The sequence below is a fragment of the Salarias fasciatus genome, assembly GCF_902148845.1.
Source record: "Salarias fasciatus chromosome 7 unlocalized genomic scaffold, fSalaFa1.1 super_scaffold_4, whole genome shotgun sequence".
Lineage (NCBI taxonomy): Eukaryota > Metazoa > Chordata > Actinopteri > Blenniiformes > Blenniidae > Salarias > Salarias fasciatus.
This window is the reverse complement of record NW_021941229.1, coordinates 27,394,764-27,410,653: the sequence shown is the minus strand read 5'-3', so window position 1 is coordinate 27,410,653 and position 15,890 is coordinate 27,394,764. Positions and strand designations below refer to the sequence as shown.

Genomic DNA, 15,890 nt, shown 5'->3' with positions numbered 1-15,890 from the left:
CGCTCAGTGGGAGGGGCTTATCAAATATAACTTTAACAGTGTTACGCTCAGTGGGAGGGGCTTATCAAATATAACTAACAGTGTTACGCTCAGTGGGAGGGGCTTATCAAATATAACTAACAGTGTTAGGCTCAGTGGGAGGGGCTAATCAAATATAACTAACAGTGTTACGCTCAGTGGGAGGTGCTTATCAAATATAACTAACAGTGTTACGCTCAGTGGGAGGGGCTAATCAAATATAACTAACAGTGTTACGCTCAGTGGGAGGGGCTTATCAAATATAACTAACAGTGTTACGCTCAGTGGGAGGGGCTTATCAAATATAACTAACAGTGTTACGCTCAGTGGGAGGGGCTTATCAAATATAACTAACAGTGTTACGCTCAGTGGGAGGGGCTTATCAAATATAACTAACAGTGTTACGCTCAGTGGGAGGGGCTTATCAAATATAACTAACAGTGTTACGCTCAGTGGGAGGGGCTTATCAAATATAACTAACAGTGTTACGCTCAGTGGGAGGGGCTTATCAAATATAACTAACAGTGTTACGCTCAGTGGGAGGGGCTAATCAAATATAACTTCATCAGTGTCACGCTCAGTGGGAGGGGCTTATCAAATATAACTTTAACAGTGTTACGCTCAGTGGGAGGGGCTTATCAAATATAACTTTAACAGTGTTACGCTCAGTGGGAGGGGCTTATCAAATATAACTTTAACAGTGTCACGCTCAGTGGGAGGGGCTTATCAAATATAACTAACAGTGTTACGCTCAGTGGGAGGGGCTTATCAAATATAACTTTAACAGTGTTACGCTCAGTGGGAGGGGCTTATCAAATATAACTAACAGTGTTACGCTCAGTGGGAGGGGCTTATCAAATATAACTTTAACAGTGTTACGCTCAGTGGGAGGGGCTTATCAAATATAACTTTAACAGTGTTACGCTCAGTGGGAGGGGCTTATCAAATATAACTAACAGTGTTACGCTCAGCGGGAGGGGCTTATCAAATATAACTAACAGTGTTACGCTCAGTGGGAGGGGCTTATCAAATATAACTAACAGTGTTACGCTCAGTGGGAGGGGCTTATCAAATATAACTAACAGTGTTACGCTCAGTGGGAGGGGCTTATCAAATATAACTAACAGTGTTACGCTCAGTGGGAGGGGCTTATCAAATATAACTAACAGTGTTACGCTCAGTGGGAGGGGCTAATCAAATATAACTAACAGTGTTACGCTCAGTGGGAGGGGCTTATCAAATATAACTAACAGTGTTACGCTCAGTGGGAGGGGCTAATCAAATATAACTAACAGTGTTACGCTCAGTGGGAGGGGCTTATCAAATATAACTTCATCAGTGTCACGCTCAGTGGGAGGGGCTTATCAAATATAACTTTAACAGTGTTACGCTCAGTGGGAGGGGCTTATCAAATATAACTAACAGTGTTACGCTCAGTGGGAGGGGCTTATCAAATATAACTTCATCAGTGTCACGCTCAGTGGGAGGGGCTTATCAAATATAACTTTAACAGTGTTACGCTCAGTGGGAGGGGCTTATCAAATATAACTAACAGTGTTACGCTCAGTGGGAGGGGCTTATCAAATATAACTAACAGTGTTACGCTCAGTGGGGGGGGCTTATCAGATATAACTAACAGTGTTACGCTCAGTGGGAGGGGCTTATCAAATATAACTAACAGTGTTACGCTCAGTGGGAGGGGCTTATCAAATATAACTAACAGTGTTACGCTCAGTGGGAGGGGCTTATCAAATATAACTAACAGTGTTACGCTCAGTGGGAGGGGCTAATCAAATATAACTTCATCAGTGTCACGCTCAGTGGGAGGGGCTTATCAAATATAACTTTAACAGTGTTACGCTCAGTGGGAGGGGCTTATCAAATATAACTTTAACAGTGTTACGCTCAGTGGGAGGGGCTTATCAAATATAACTTTAACAGTGTCACGCTCAGTGGGAGGGGCTTATCAAATATAACTAACAGTGTTACGCTCAGTGGGAGGGGCTTATCAAATATAACTTTAACAGTGTTACGCTCAGTGGGAGGGGCTTATCAAATATAACTAACAGTGTTACGCTCAGTGGGAGGGGCTTATCAAATATAACTTTAACAGTGTTACGCTCAGTGGGAGGGGCTTATCAAATATAACTTTAACAGTGTTACGCTCAGTGGGAGGGGCTTATCAAATATAACTAACAGTGTTACGCTCAGCGGGAGGGGCTTATCAAATATAACTAACAGTGTTACGCTCAGTGGGAGGGGCTTATCAAATATAACTAACAGTGTTACGCTCAGTGGGAGGGGCTTATCAAATATAACTAACAGTGTTACGCTCAGTGGGAGGGGCTTATCAAATATAACTAACAGTGTTACGCTCAGTGGGAGGGGCTTATCAAATATAACTAACAGTGTTACGCTCAGTGGGAGGGGCTAATCAAATATAACTAACAGTGTTACGCTCAGTGGGAGGGGCTTATCAAATATAACTAACAGTGTTACGCTCAGTGGGAGGGGCTAATCAAATATAACTAACAGTGTTACGCTCAGTGGGAGGGGCTTATCAAATATAACTTCATCAGTGTCACGCTCAGTGGGAGGGGCTTATCAAATATAACTTTAACAGTGTTACGCTCAGTGGGAGGGGCTTATCAAATATAACTAACAGTGTTACGCTCAGTGGGAGGGGCTTATCAAATATAACTTCATCAGTGTCACGCTCAGTGGGAGGGGCTTATCAAATATAACTTTAACAGTGTTACGCTCAGTGGGAGGGGCTTATCAAATATAACTAACAGTGTTACGCTCAGTGGGAGGGGCTTATCAAATATAACTAACAGTGTTAAGCTCAGTGGGAGGGGCTTATCAAATATAACTAACAGTGTTACGCTCAGTGGGAGGGGCTTATCAAATATAACTTTAACAGTGTCACGCTCAGGGGGAGGGGCTTATCAAATATAACTTTAACAGTGTCACGCTCAGTGGGAGGGGCTTATTGATTATACGGCAGCCATGTGGGCTGCTGAAGGAGTCAGTTGTTCCTTCTGACCATAAGCCTGTTGCTTTGTTTTATTGTCAGTGTAAGGAAGGAACTGTAGAAAGCCAGACTAAAGCCTTGTCCGTATCTGGAAATACTATTTGTTTAAAATTGGCTTTACAGAGGCGAATTAACGCCTTTTGAAATGGTCCACTTGTACTTCATCGCATTTTTGAGACTGTTACAGAAGGAACACTGTTTGTTCACCTGCCAAAGAAAGTAGAAGCACACGGCAATCTCAATGGGAGCGATCCAAGTGCTGTTGAAGTAAACCACAAAGTCCATCAGCTTCTGGGTGTCAGCTGAAACCAGGTTGATGATTTCTCCCAGGGTGCATTGCTGCCGTGCCACACTGCTCATCACCAGGCTCTGAGGATTCAAATGGAGCAACCTTTATCCGGTGCTGGTTTAGCAGCGGACATGTGTCCGTCACAGGTGGGTACCTTTCTGTAGACCAGGCCCATGACGGCGGTCTTAGTTCTCATGCCGACAGTAAAGCAGTGGAACATGTACTGATGATGGAGAACCGACTGAAGACACGACAACAGGAAGAGGAGGACGGCAAAAAAGAAGCCTTTCCACAGTGCAGCGTCTGCATCCTCCATAAAGCTGAGCAGCAACCTGGACACCACAAGAAACTACAGTCAACCACAAGAAACTACAGTAAACCACAAGAGCAACAGTCAACCACAAGGGCAACAGTCAACCACAAGAGCAAGAGCCAACCACAAGAAACTACAGTCAACCACAAGAGCAACAGCCAATCACAAGAGCAACAGCCAACCACAAGAGCAACAGCCAACCACAAGGGCAACAGTCAACCACAAGAGCAAGAGCCAACCACAAGAAACTACAGTCAACCACAAGAGCAACAGCCAATCACAAGAGCAACAGCCAACCACAAGAGCAACAGCCAACCACAAGAGCAACAGCCAACCACAAGGGCAACAGTCAACCACAAGAGCAACAGCCAACCACAAGAAACTACAGTCAAGCACAAGAGCAACAGCCAACCACAAGAGCAACAGCCAACCACAAGGGCAACAATCAACCACAAGAGCAACAGCCAACCACAAGAAACTACAGTCAACCACAACAGCAACAGTCAAGCACAAGAGCAACAGCCAACCACAAGAAACTACAGTCAAGCACAAGAGCAACAGCCAATCACAAGGGCAACAGTCAACCACAAGAGCAACAGACAACCACAAGAGCAACAGCCAACCACAAGAGCAACAGCCAACCACAAGAGCAACAGTCAGCCACAAGAGCAACAGCCAACCACAAGAGCAACAGTCAGCCACAAGAGCAACAGCCAACCACAAGAGCAACAGTCAGCCACAAGAGCAACAGCCAACCACAAGAGCAACAGCCAACCACAAGAGCAACAGTCAGCCACAAGAGCAACAGCCAACCACAAGAGCAACAGCCAACCACAAGAGCAACAGTCAGCCACAAGAGCAACAGCCAACCACAAGAGCAACAGTCAGCCACAAGAGCAACAGCCAACCACAAGAGCAACATTCAGCCACAAGAGCAACAGCCAACCACAAGAGCAACAGTCAGCCACAAGAGCAACAGCCAACCACAAGAGCAACAGTCAGCCACAAGAGCAACAGCCAACCACAATAGCAACAGCCAACCACAAGAGCAACAGCCAACCACAAGAGCAACAGTCAGCCACAAGAGCAACAGCCAACCACAAGAGCAACAGCCAACCACAAGAGCAACAGCCAACCACAACAGCAACCACCAACCACAAGAGCAACAGTCAGCCACAAGAGCAACAGGCAACCACAAGAGCAACAGTCAGCCACAAGAGCAACAGCCAACCACAAGAGCAACAGTCAGCCACAAGAGCAACAGCCAACCACAATAGCAACAGCCAACCACATGAGCAACAGTCAGCCACAAGAGCAACAGCCAACCACAAGCGCAACAGCCAACCACAAGAGCAACAGCCAACCACAACAGCAACCGCCAACCACAAGAGCAACAGTCCGCCACAAGAGCAACAGCCAACCACAAGAGCAACAGTCAGCCACAAGAGCAACAGCCAACCACAAGAGCAACAGTCAGCCACAAGAGCAACAGCCAACCACAAGAGCAACAGCCAACGACAAGAGCAACAGACAACCACAAGAAACTACAGTCAACCACAAGAGCAACAGCCAACCACAAGAAACTACAGTCAACCACAAGAGCAACAGCCAACCACAAGAGCAACAGCCAACCACAAGAAACTACAGTCAACCACAAGAGCAACAGCCAACCACAAGAAACTACAGTCAACCACAAGAGCAACAGCCAACCACAAGAGCAACAGTCAGCCACAAGAGCAACAGCCAACCACAAGAGCAACAGTCAGCCACAAGAGCAACAGCCAACCACAAGAGCAACAGTCAACCACAAGAGCAACAGCCAACCACAAGAGCAACAGTCAGCCACAAGAGCAACAGCCAACCACAAGAGCAACAGCCAACCACAAGAGCAACAGTCAGCCACAAGAGCAACAGTCAGCCACAAGAGCAACAGCCAACCACAATAGCAACAGCCAACCACAAGAGCAACAGTCAACCACAAGAGCAACAGCCAACCACAAGGGCAACAGTCAACCACAAGAGCAAGAGCCAACCACAAGAAACTACAGTCAACCACAAGAGCAACCACCAACCACAAGAGCAACAGTCAGCCACAAGAGCAACAGCCAACCACAAGAGCAACAGTCAGCCACAAGAGCAACAGCCAACCACAAGAGCAACAGTCAGCCACAAGAGCAACAGCCAACCACAAGAGCAACAGCCAACCACAAGAGCAACAGCCAACCACAAGAGCAACAGCCAACCACAATAGCAACAGCCAACCACATGAGCAACAGTCAGCCACAAGAGCAACAGCCAACCACAAGCGCAACAGCCAACCACAAGAGCAACAGCCAACCACAACAGCAACCGCCAACCACAAGAGCAACAGTCCGCCACAAGAGCAACAGCCAACCACAAGAGCAACAGTCAGCCACAAGAGCAACAGCCAACCACAAGAGCAACAGTCAGCCACAAGAGCAACAGCCAACCACAAGAGCAACAGCCAACGACAAGAGCAACAGACAACCACAAGAAACTACAGTCAACCACAAGAGCAACAGCCAACCACAAGAAACTACAGTCAACCACAAGAGCAACAGCCAACCACAACAGCAACCGCCAACCACAAGAGCAACAGTCAGCCACAAGAGCAACAGCCAACCACAAGAGCAACAGTCAGCCACAAGAGCAACAGCCAACCACAAGAGCAACAGTCAGCCACAAGAGCAACAGCCAACCACAAGAGCAACAGCCAACCACAAGAGCAACAGCCAACCACAAGAGCAACAGTCAGCCACAAGAGCAACAGCCAACCACAAGAGCAACAGTCAGCCACAAGAGCAACAGCCAACCACAAGAGCAACATTCAGCCACAAGAGCAACAGCCAACCACAAGAGCAACAGTCAGCCACAAGAGCAACAGCCAACCACAAGAGCAACAGTCAGCCACAAGAGCAACAGCCAACCACAAGAGCAACAGTCAGCCACAAGAGCAACAGCCAACCACAAGAGCAACAGTCAGCCACAAGAGCAACAGCCAACCACAAGAGCAACAGCCAACCACAAGAGCAACAGTCAGCCACAAGAGCAACAGCCAACCACAAGAGCAACAGCCAACCACAAGAGCAACAGCCAACCACAAGAGCAACAGTCAGCCACAAGAGCAACAGCCAACCACAAGAGCAACAGTCAGCCACAAGAGCAACAGCCAACCACAATAGCAACAGCCAACCACATGAGCAACAGTCAGCCACAAGAGCAACAGTCAGCCACAAGAGCAACAGCCTACCACAAGCGCAACAGCCAACCACAAGAGCAACAGCCAACCACAACAGCAACCGCCAACCACAAGAGCAACAGTCAGCCACAAGAGCAACAGCCAACCACAAGAGCAACAGTCAGCCACAAGAGCAACAGCCAACCACAAGAGCAACAGTCAGCCACAAGAGCAACAGCCAACCACAAGAGCAACAGCCAACGACAAGAGCAACAGACAACCACAAGAAACTACAGTCAACCACAAGAGCAACAGCCAACCACAAGAAACTACAGTCAACCACAAGAGCAACAGCCAACCACAAGAGCAACAGTCAACCACAAGAGCAACAGCCAACCACAAGAGCAACAGCCAACCACAAGAGCAACAGCCAACCACAAGAGCAACAGCCAACCACAATAGCAACAGCCAACCACAAGAGCAACAGCCAACCACAAGAGCAACAGTCAGCCACAAGAGCAACAGCCAACCACAAGAGCAACAGCCAACCACAAGAGCAACAGCCAACCACAAGAGCAACAGTCAGCCACAAGAGCAACAGCCAACCACAAGAGCAACAGTCAGCCACAAGAGCAACAGCCAACCACAATAGCAACAGCCAACCACATGAGCAACAGTCAGCCACAAGAGCAACAGCCAACCACAAGCGCAACAGCCAACCACAAGAGCAACAGCCAACCACAACAGCAACCGCCAACCACAAGAGCAACAGTCAGCCACAAGAGCAACAGCCAACCACAAGAGCAACAGTCAGCCACAGCAAACTACCCAACCTCAGGAAACAACAGTCAACCACAGAAAAAACAAGGTACATCCAGCACTAATGATCCAAATCTAGAACCCACATTTGTTAATAACTACAGACCTAAACAAATGAGACTATTTTTATTCACTCAGGAATAACATATGGAACTGGTCATTTATGATTGTTTAATGGTGAGCTATTTCGTCTGTTTTGATATTGTTTTGTTTTTGTTAATGTCGTCTTTGTTGATAGTTATGTTATTGTATTGTCTGTATGAATGTTGTCTGTACATCCTCTTGTTGACGCGTTGCTAAGTGTTGGTGCAGAAATATTTCTGATGAAGTTTAGACCCCAGGAAGAATAGCAACTGTTTTAACAGTAGCTAATGGGGATCTCAATAAAACAAACAAACAAACCTGAATCCAACTGACTGTTTTTAAGTCAGTTTTTTAGAAAGACTGGTTTTTAACCAAGTCAATGACTTTTTAATGAAAAATTACACTTTAGAAATACGTCAGTCTAGTTCTAGCGGGAACCACATAACCCAGACGCCCTTTCAAGATTTTAAATGACATCAGGTAGAATTTAGATAATAAAAAATTTACAGTGATGGTTCTACTGGAGCTGAGTGCTGCTTTCAACACAGTAGACCACCACATTAATAAATAGACTGAGACCCCTGGTGGGCCTCTCTGGAACTGTTCTGAACTGTTCAGGTCTTTTCTCACAGATCCATGTTTTTATGTCAGTATGGATACATGTTCCTCAGGAAGTCATGAAATTAGGAGTGAGGTTCCCCAAGGCTCAGTTTTAGGTGCCATTCTTTTTAACCTCTACATGCTTCCTCTTGGGAACGTCATCAGGAGACACAGCAACAGTCTCCATGGTTACTCTGATGATGCTCAGCTGTTCATCAGTTTCCATAGTTACTCTGAAGATACTCAGCTGTTCATCTGTTTCCATAGTTACTCTGATGATAGTCAGAGAGAAAAAAAAAACTTTTACCAAAGCTAAATAAATTTTAAACCAGAACAATCTGGTGAAAATCTGCGCCTGATTTTTGACTCTGAGTTAAATTTTATTCCACATATTTGAAATAGATCTTAGATTGTTTTTTTTCATCTTAAGTATAAAATCAGAGTCGCCCGTTTCTCTCTGAGGCCAGCAGGAGGCGCTAATGTAGCTTTTATCTCCTGTGGTTAGATTCCTGTAATGCCTTGCTCTCTGGTCAGAGATAAAGAATATTTCAAACCTCCAATTACTACAACACTCAACCACTGTGCTAACGAGGACCAGGGGGCGGAGCCATATTATTCCAGTTTAAAGTCCTGATAGGACCAGGGGGCGGAGCCACATTACTCCAGTCTAAAGTCCTGATAGGACCAGGGGGCGGAGCCATATTATTCCAGTTTAAAGTCCTGATAGGACCAGGGGGCGGAGCCACATTACTCCAGTCTAAAGTCCTGATAGGACCAGGGGGCGGAGCCACATTACTCCAGTTTAAAGTGGCTCATTGGCTCCCTGTCCTTCAGGATGAATTTTCAGGTTCTCTAATTAGTCCTGAAATGTCCTGCTCCTATAGGGGCTGAGGAGGGGGGGGGGCGTCCTGCTCCTATAGGGGCTGAGGGGGGGGGGGCATCCTGCTCCTATAGGGGCTGAGGAGGGGGGGGGGCGTCCTGCTCCTATAGGGGCTGGGGGGGGGGGCGTCCTGCTCCTATAGGGGCTGAGGAGGGGGGGGGGCGTCCTGCTCCTATAGGGGCTGAGGAGGGGGGGGGCTGGCGTTCTGCTCCGATAGGGGCTGAGGAGGGGGGGGGCGTCCTGCTCCTATAGGGGCTGAGGAGGGGGGGGCTGGCGTTCTGCTCCTATAGGGGCTGAGGAGGGGGGGGCGTCCTGCTCCTATAGGGGCTGAGGAGGGGGGGGCGTCCTGCTCCTATAGGGGCTGAGGAGGGGGGGGGGCGGGCGTTCTGCTCCTATAGGGGCTGAGGATGGGGGGGTGGGCGTCCTGCTTCTATAGGGGCTGAGGAGGGGGGGCGTCCTGCTCCTATAGGGGCTGAGGGGGGGGGGGCGTCCTGCTCCTATAGGGGCTGAGGAGGGGGGGCGTCCTGCTGCTATAGGGGCTGAGGAGGGGGGGGGGGGGTCCCGCTCCTATAGGGGCTGGGGGGGGGGGCGTCCTGCTCCTATAGGGGCTGAGGAGGGGGGGCGTCCTGCTTCTATAGGGGCTGAGGAGGGGGGGCGTCCTGCTCCTATAGGGGCTGAGGAGGGGGGGCGTCCTGCTTCTATAGGGGCTGAGGAGGGGGGGCGTCCTGCTCCTATAGGGGCTGAGGGGGGGGGGCGTCCTGCTCCTATAGGGGCTGAGGAGGGGGGGCGTCCTGCTTCTATAGGGGCTGAGGAGGATTGAGAACAATTGGGGTCCTTCAATCTGGGGGATTCAACAAGGGGGGGGTCCTTCCAATCTGGGGGATTCAACAAGGGGGGGGTCCTTCAATCTGGGGGATCAACAAGAAGGGGGGGGTCCTTCAATCTGGGGGATTCAACAAGGGGGGGGGGTCCTTCAATCTGGGGGGTCAACAAAGAGGGGTCCTTCAATCTGGGGGGTCAACAGGGGGGTCTTTCAATCTGGGGGGGTCGACAAGAAGGGGGGGTCTTTCAATCTGGGGGGTCAACAACAAGGGGGGGGTCCTTCAATCTGGGGGGGTTAACCGGGGGGTCCTTCAATCTGGGGGATTCAACAAGGGGGGGGTCCTTCAATCTGGGGGGCTTAACCGGGGGGTCCTTCAATCTGGGGGATTCAACAAGGGGGGGGTCCTTCAATCTGGGGGGCTTAACCGGGGGGTCCTTCAATCTGGGGGATTCAACAAGGGGGGGTCCTTCAATCTGGGGGGCTTAACCGGGGGGTCCTTCAATCTGGGGGGTCAACAAGGGGGGGTCCTTCAATCTGGGGGGGTTAACAGGTGGGGGTCCTTCAATCTGGGGGATCAACAACAAGGGGGGTCCTTCAATCTGGGGGGTCAACAGGGGGGTCCTTCAATCTGGGGGGGTCAACAGGTGGGGGTCCTTCAATCTGGGGGGTCAACAACAAGGGGGGGTCCTTCAATCTGGGGGGGTTAATCGGGGGGTCCTTCAATCTGGGGGGGTCAACAAGGGGGGGGGGTCCTTCAATCTGGGGGGGTTAACAGGTGGGGGTCCTTCAATCTGGGGGGGTCGACAACAGGGGGGGGTCCTTCAATCTGGGGGGTCAACAACAAAGGGGGGGAGTCCCTCAATCTGGGGGGGTCAACAACAAAGGGGGGGTTCTTCAATCTGGGGGGGGTCAACAACAACGGGGGGGTTCTTCAATCTGGGGCGGTCAACAACAAAAGGGAGGTTCTTCGATCTGGGGGGGTCCTTCACTCTGGGATTCTGATTCAGTGAGTTGCTGGGGGAGGGGGGTTGTGCTTGGGTCCTCTGGTTCCAGCTGGCCTGGGGGTCTCCACACCTTGGTGTGGGGGTTCCCTTGGTCTGGGGGGATTGGGGGTCAGGCACCGAAGCCCCAGTCCTGACCTTTGACCTTTCCCGGTATGGACGAGCTCACTGGTGTAGTTTCCCATGATGCTCAGCGCCGTGGCTCCCTTTGTATTCAACAAACTGGGAGTGTGTCTATTTGTGTGTGTGTTTGCATGCATGCGTTCGTGCACACGATCCTGATTGAAGGTAAGGTTTTGTTTTAACAAGTGATTTTACTGTTTAGCACTTTGTGTTGCTTTTTATTTAAAGTGCTACTGATTGGTTGATTGATTGGTTGGTTGATTGATACCTCCTCCTAGAGAAGGTTACATAGATCCAACCCTGACAGATCCCTCCCTCAATGAGAAAGTTAATTAGATTCAACCCTGACAGATCCCTCCCTCCTAGAGAAAGTTACGTAGAGCCAACCCCGACAGATCCCTTCACCTAGAGCACGTTGCGAAGATCCAACACTGACAGATCCCTCCTATTATAGAATGTTACGTAGAGTCAGTCCGGGCGCCCCGCCTGCGCTCAATTCTGCTGCGCGTGGACATCGAACAGGAGAAAAAAAAAAATAATGGCGTTGATATCCCCCCCCCCAGTCCGCCGCGAGCCCCGTGCTGCATTTCCGGGGGGGGGGGGGGGGGGGGGGGGGGAATGCACTCAGCCAGGGGGTGTTTGAAGATCAGCTGTTGCCGTAACTCCGCCCCCAGGGCCAGGCTTAGTCGGTGAGTGGTAGGGGCCTGATCGGGGCCTGATCTGGACCAGGAAGAAACTGGTTCCTGAAAAGCCCCGACTTTTGGGAGCCGGGGCCGCGGTTGGTGCAAACAGAAGAACCAGTTCAATTTTGGGCGCCGGCCCCGATTTGGCCCGGGAACCGGTTCTGGTGGAAAAGAAGCCTTAGAGAACGTTACATAGATCCAACACTGACAGATCCCTCCTCTTAGAAAACGTTACATAGATCCAACACTGACAGATCCCTCCTCTTAGAAAACGTTACATAGATCCAACACTGACAGATCCCTCCTCTTAGAAAACGTTACATAGATCCAACACTGACAGATCCCTCCTCTTAGAAAACGTTACATAGATCCAACACTGACAGATCCCTCCTCTTAGAAAACGTTACATAGATCCAACACTGACAGATCCCTCCTCTTAGAAAACGTTACATAGATCCAACACTGACAGATCCCTCCTCTTAGAAAACGTTACATAGATCCAACACTGACAGATCCCTCCTCTTAGAAAACGTTACATAGATCCAACACTGACAGATCCCTCCTCTTAGAAAACGTTACATAGATCCAACACTGACAGATCCCTCCTCTTAGAAAACGTTACATAGATCCAACACTGACAGATCCCTCCTCTTAGAGAACGTTACATAGATCCAACACTGACAGATCCCTCCTCTTAGAGAACGTTACATAGATCCAACACTGACAGATCCCTCCACTGAGAGACTAAGATGTGCTGCTGATGATGAGGGATGGAGATGATGAAGATGAGGGAGGAAGATGAGTGCTGAGATGCGGTCTTATTTGGACTTTTGTTTTAGTATTCCCCCTGTCCAGGATGTGTGTTCATGTCATCATAGTAACCTTTGATCATGTGACCTAATGGAAGGAATGGTCTTCACATGTGTAACTAAATAATAGCAGGTGTGCCCATGAGAACGGTGGAAACGGCAAGCAAAGAGGAAAGAAGCAAGCTGGTGGGATGGGGAGGAGGAAGATGAGGAGGAAGATGGAGGAGGAGGATGAAGGAGGAGGATGGAGGAGGAAGATGAAGGGGGAAGATAGAGAAGGAAAATGGAGGAGGAAGATGGAGGAGGATGGAGGAGGAAGATGAAGGAGGAGGATGGAGGAGGAAGATGAAGGGGGAGGATAGAGAAGGAAAATGGAGGAGGAAGATGGGAATGGGGAGGAAGATTGAGGAGGAAGATGGGGGAGGAAGATGGGGGAGGAAGATGAGGAGGAAGATGAGGAGGAAGATGGGGAGGAAGATTGAGGAGGAAGATTGAGGAGGAAGATGGGGATGGGGAGGAAGATGGGGGGGAAACCTGAGGACTTGTGGGACAGTGAAGACGACTGCATCATGGAGGACGAGACACACTGTCCCACACAGGAAGTAAGGTCCGAAACTCCGCCCCAGAGTGTGCAGGATCAGGAAATGGTAGCCAGGTCCGGTTCTGGTCTTGGTCATCAGTTGGGTCTTCTCTGTGATGGTGGTGGATCCTCTTCTGGAGCAGAACCGGGTCCTGCAGAACATGGAGAGTATGGTAAGGAGTCTGGAACCTTAATCTGGAACCAGAGACTGGAGCCTGAGTCTAGAACCTGAGTCTGGAACCTGGGTCTAGAACCTGAACCTGGTTCATCTGTCATCACCAACAGGCTCCAACAAAATACCCCCATTACTCAAATCCCACCCTGGATCCAGGTCTTTGATTGTAGGGTTATAGATTTTAGGGAAAGAGAACCTTCCTTTCATTCCTGAAACATTACAAGAGATTACTTTAGACCATGAAGAGGGTTCTGTTCCAGATTAGAACACAAAGATGGTTCTGTGCCAGATTGTTCTATTTTAGGTTAGATCAGAAAGATAGTTCTGTTCCATGTTAGATCATAGAGATGGTTCAGTTCTAGGTCGTACTGCAGCTGATTGCACTTCAGCGTCCAGAACGTCTCAAGGTCCGACATGATCTTGCTGGACGAGTCTTGCTCCCGAAGATGCCAAAGATCTTCAGCCAGCAGGGGGCAGCGGTAACCTCGAAGAACCAAACTGATGAAGAGAACACATCTATGGTTATCCAGAGAACCTCAGGGTCTAACAGAGAGAACTTCAGGTTCTAACTGAGAGAGTACTCCTATGAAGGTCTACAGTTTACCCGCTGAACCAGAAGAAGAAGAACCTTGAGAGGAATGACGCGTCTTCCTCTGGACACTGGTTCTAACAAACAGCAGGAGGGAAGTTAGACACGAATGAGACACACCACACCTCCACCCAGCCCTCCACCCAACAATCCACACAACCCTCCACCCAACAATCCACACAACCTTCCACCCAACAATCCACCCAGCCCTCCACCCAACAATCCACCCAACAATCCACACAACCTTCCACCCAACAATCCACCCAGCCCTCCACCCAACAATCCACACAACTTTCCACCCAACAATCCACCCAGCCCTCCACCTAACAATCCACCCAGCCCTCCACCCAACCCTCCACCCAACAATCCACACAAACTTCCACCCAACAATCCACCCAGCCCTCCACCCAACAATCCACCCAACAATCCACACAACTTTCCACCCAACAATCCACCCAGTCCTCCACCTAACAATCCACCCAGCCCTCCACCCAACCCTCCACCCAACAATCCACCCAGCCCTCCACCCAACAATCCACCCAACAATCCACACAACCTTCCACCCAACAATCCACCCAGCCCTCCACCCAACAATCCACCCAACCTTCCACCCAACAATCCACCCAGCCCTCCACCCAACAATCCACACAACTTTCCACCCAACAATCCACCCAGCCCTCCACCTAACAATCCACCCAGCCCTCCACCCAACCCTCCACCCAACAATCCACACAACCTTCCACCCAAACAATCCACCCAGCCCTCCACCCAACAATTCACCCAACAATCCACACAACTTTCCAACCAACAATCCACCCAGTCCTCCACCTAACAATCCACCCAGCCCTCCACCCAACCCTCCACCCAACAATCCACCCAGCCCTCCACCCAACAATCCACCCAACCTTCCACCCAACAATCCACCCAGCCCTCCACCCAACAATCCACCCAGCCCTCCACCCAACAATCCACACAACAATCCACACAACCTTCCACCCAACAATCCACCCAGCCCTCCACCCAGCCCTCCACCCAACATCCACCCAGCCCTCCACCCAGCCCTCCACCCAACAATCCACCCAGCCCTCCACCCAACAATCCACACAACAATCCACACAACCTTCCACCCAACAATCCACCCAGCCCTCCACCCAGCCCTCCACCCAACAATCCACCCAACCTTCCACCCAACAATCCACCCAGCCCTCCACCCAGCCCTCCACCCAACAATCCACCCAACCCTCCACCCAACAATCCACCCAGCCCTCCACCCAGCCCTCCACCCAACATCCACCCAGCCCTCCACCCAGCCCTCCACCCAATCCTCCACCCAGCCCTCCACCCAAACATGAGTTATGGTTACCTGGTTGATGTTAGGTTAGTAACCTGGTTTTGGTGAGTTAGCTACCTGGTTTTGGTCATTTACCAGGTTTTTGTCAGTTAGTTACCAGGTTTTGGTGGGTTGGTTACCAGGTTTAGGTGGGTTGGTTACCAGGTTTTTTTCAGTTAGTTACCTGGTTTTGGTCAGTTACCAGGTTTTTTTCAGTTAGTTGCCAGATTTTGATGGATTGGTTACCAGGTTTTGGTGGGTTGGTTACCAGGTTTTTTTTAAGTTAGTTACCTGGTTTTGGTCAATTACCAGGTTTTTGTCAGTTAGTTACCAGGTTTTGGTGGGTTGGTTACCAGGTTTTTGTCAGTTAGTTACCTGGTTTTGGTCAATTACCAGGTTTTTGTCAGTTAGTTACCAGGTTTTGCTGGGTTGGTTACCAGGTTTTTGTCAGTTAGTTACCAGGTTTTGCTGGGTTGGTTACCAGGTTTTGGTGGGTTGGTTACAAGGTTTTTGTCAGTTACCAGGTTTTGCTGGGTTGGTT

The 15,890-nt window shown here is 49.7% G+C and overlaps 1 protein-coding gene across 1 annotated transcript in view; it reads right to left on the bottom strand.

Annotated features, from left to right (window-relative positions):
• LOC115382617 (multidrug resistance-associated protein 1-like) overlaps positions 1-15,890 on the bottom strand; it is a 101,630-nt gene that overhangs the window by 83,558 nt on the left and 2,182 nt on the right. Inside the window, exons 6-10 of the mRNA XM_030084433.1 lie at positions 14,035-14,096; positions 13,800-13,928; positions 13,210-13,407; positions 3,496-3,673; positions 3,260-3,421 (exon numbers count right to left, since the gene is read on the bottom strand). Coding sequence (XP_029940293.1) covers positions 3,260-3,421; positions 3,496-3,673; positions 13,210-13,407; positions 13,800-13,928; positions 14,035-14,096 — 729 coding nt within the window. The remainder of the gene's footprint in view (positions 1-3,259; positions 3,422-3,495; positions 3,674-13,209; positions 13,408-13,799; positions 13,929-14,034; positions 14,097-15,890) is intronic.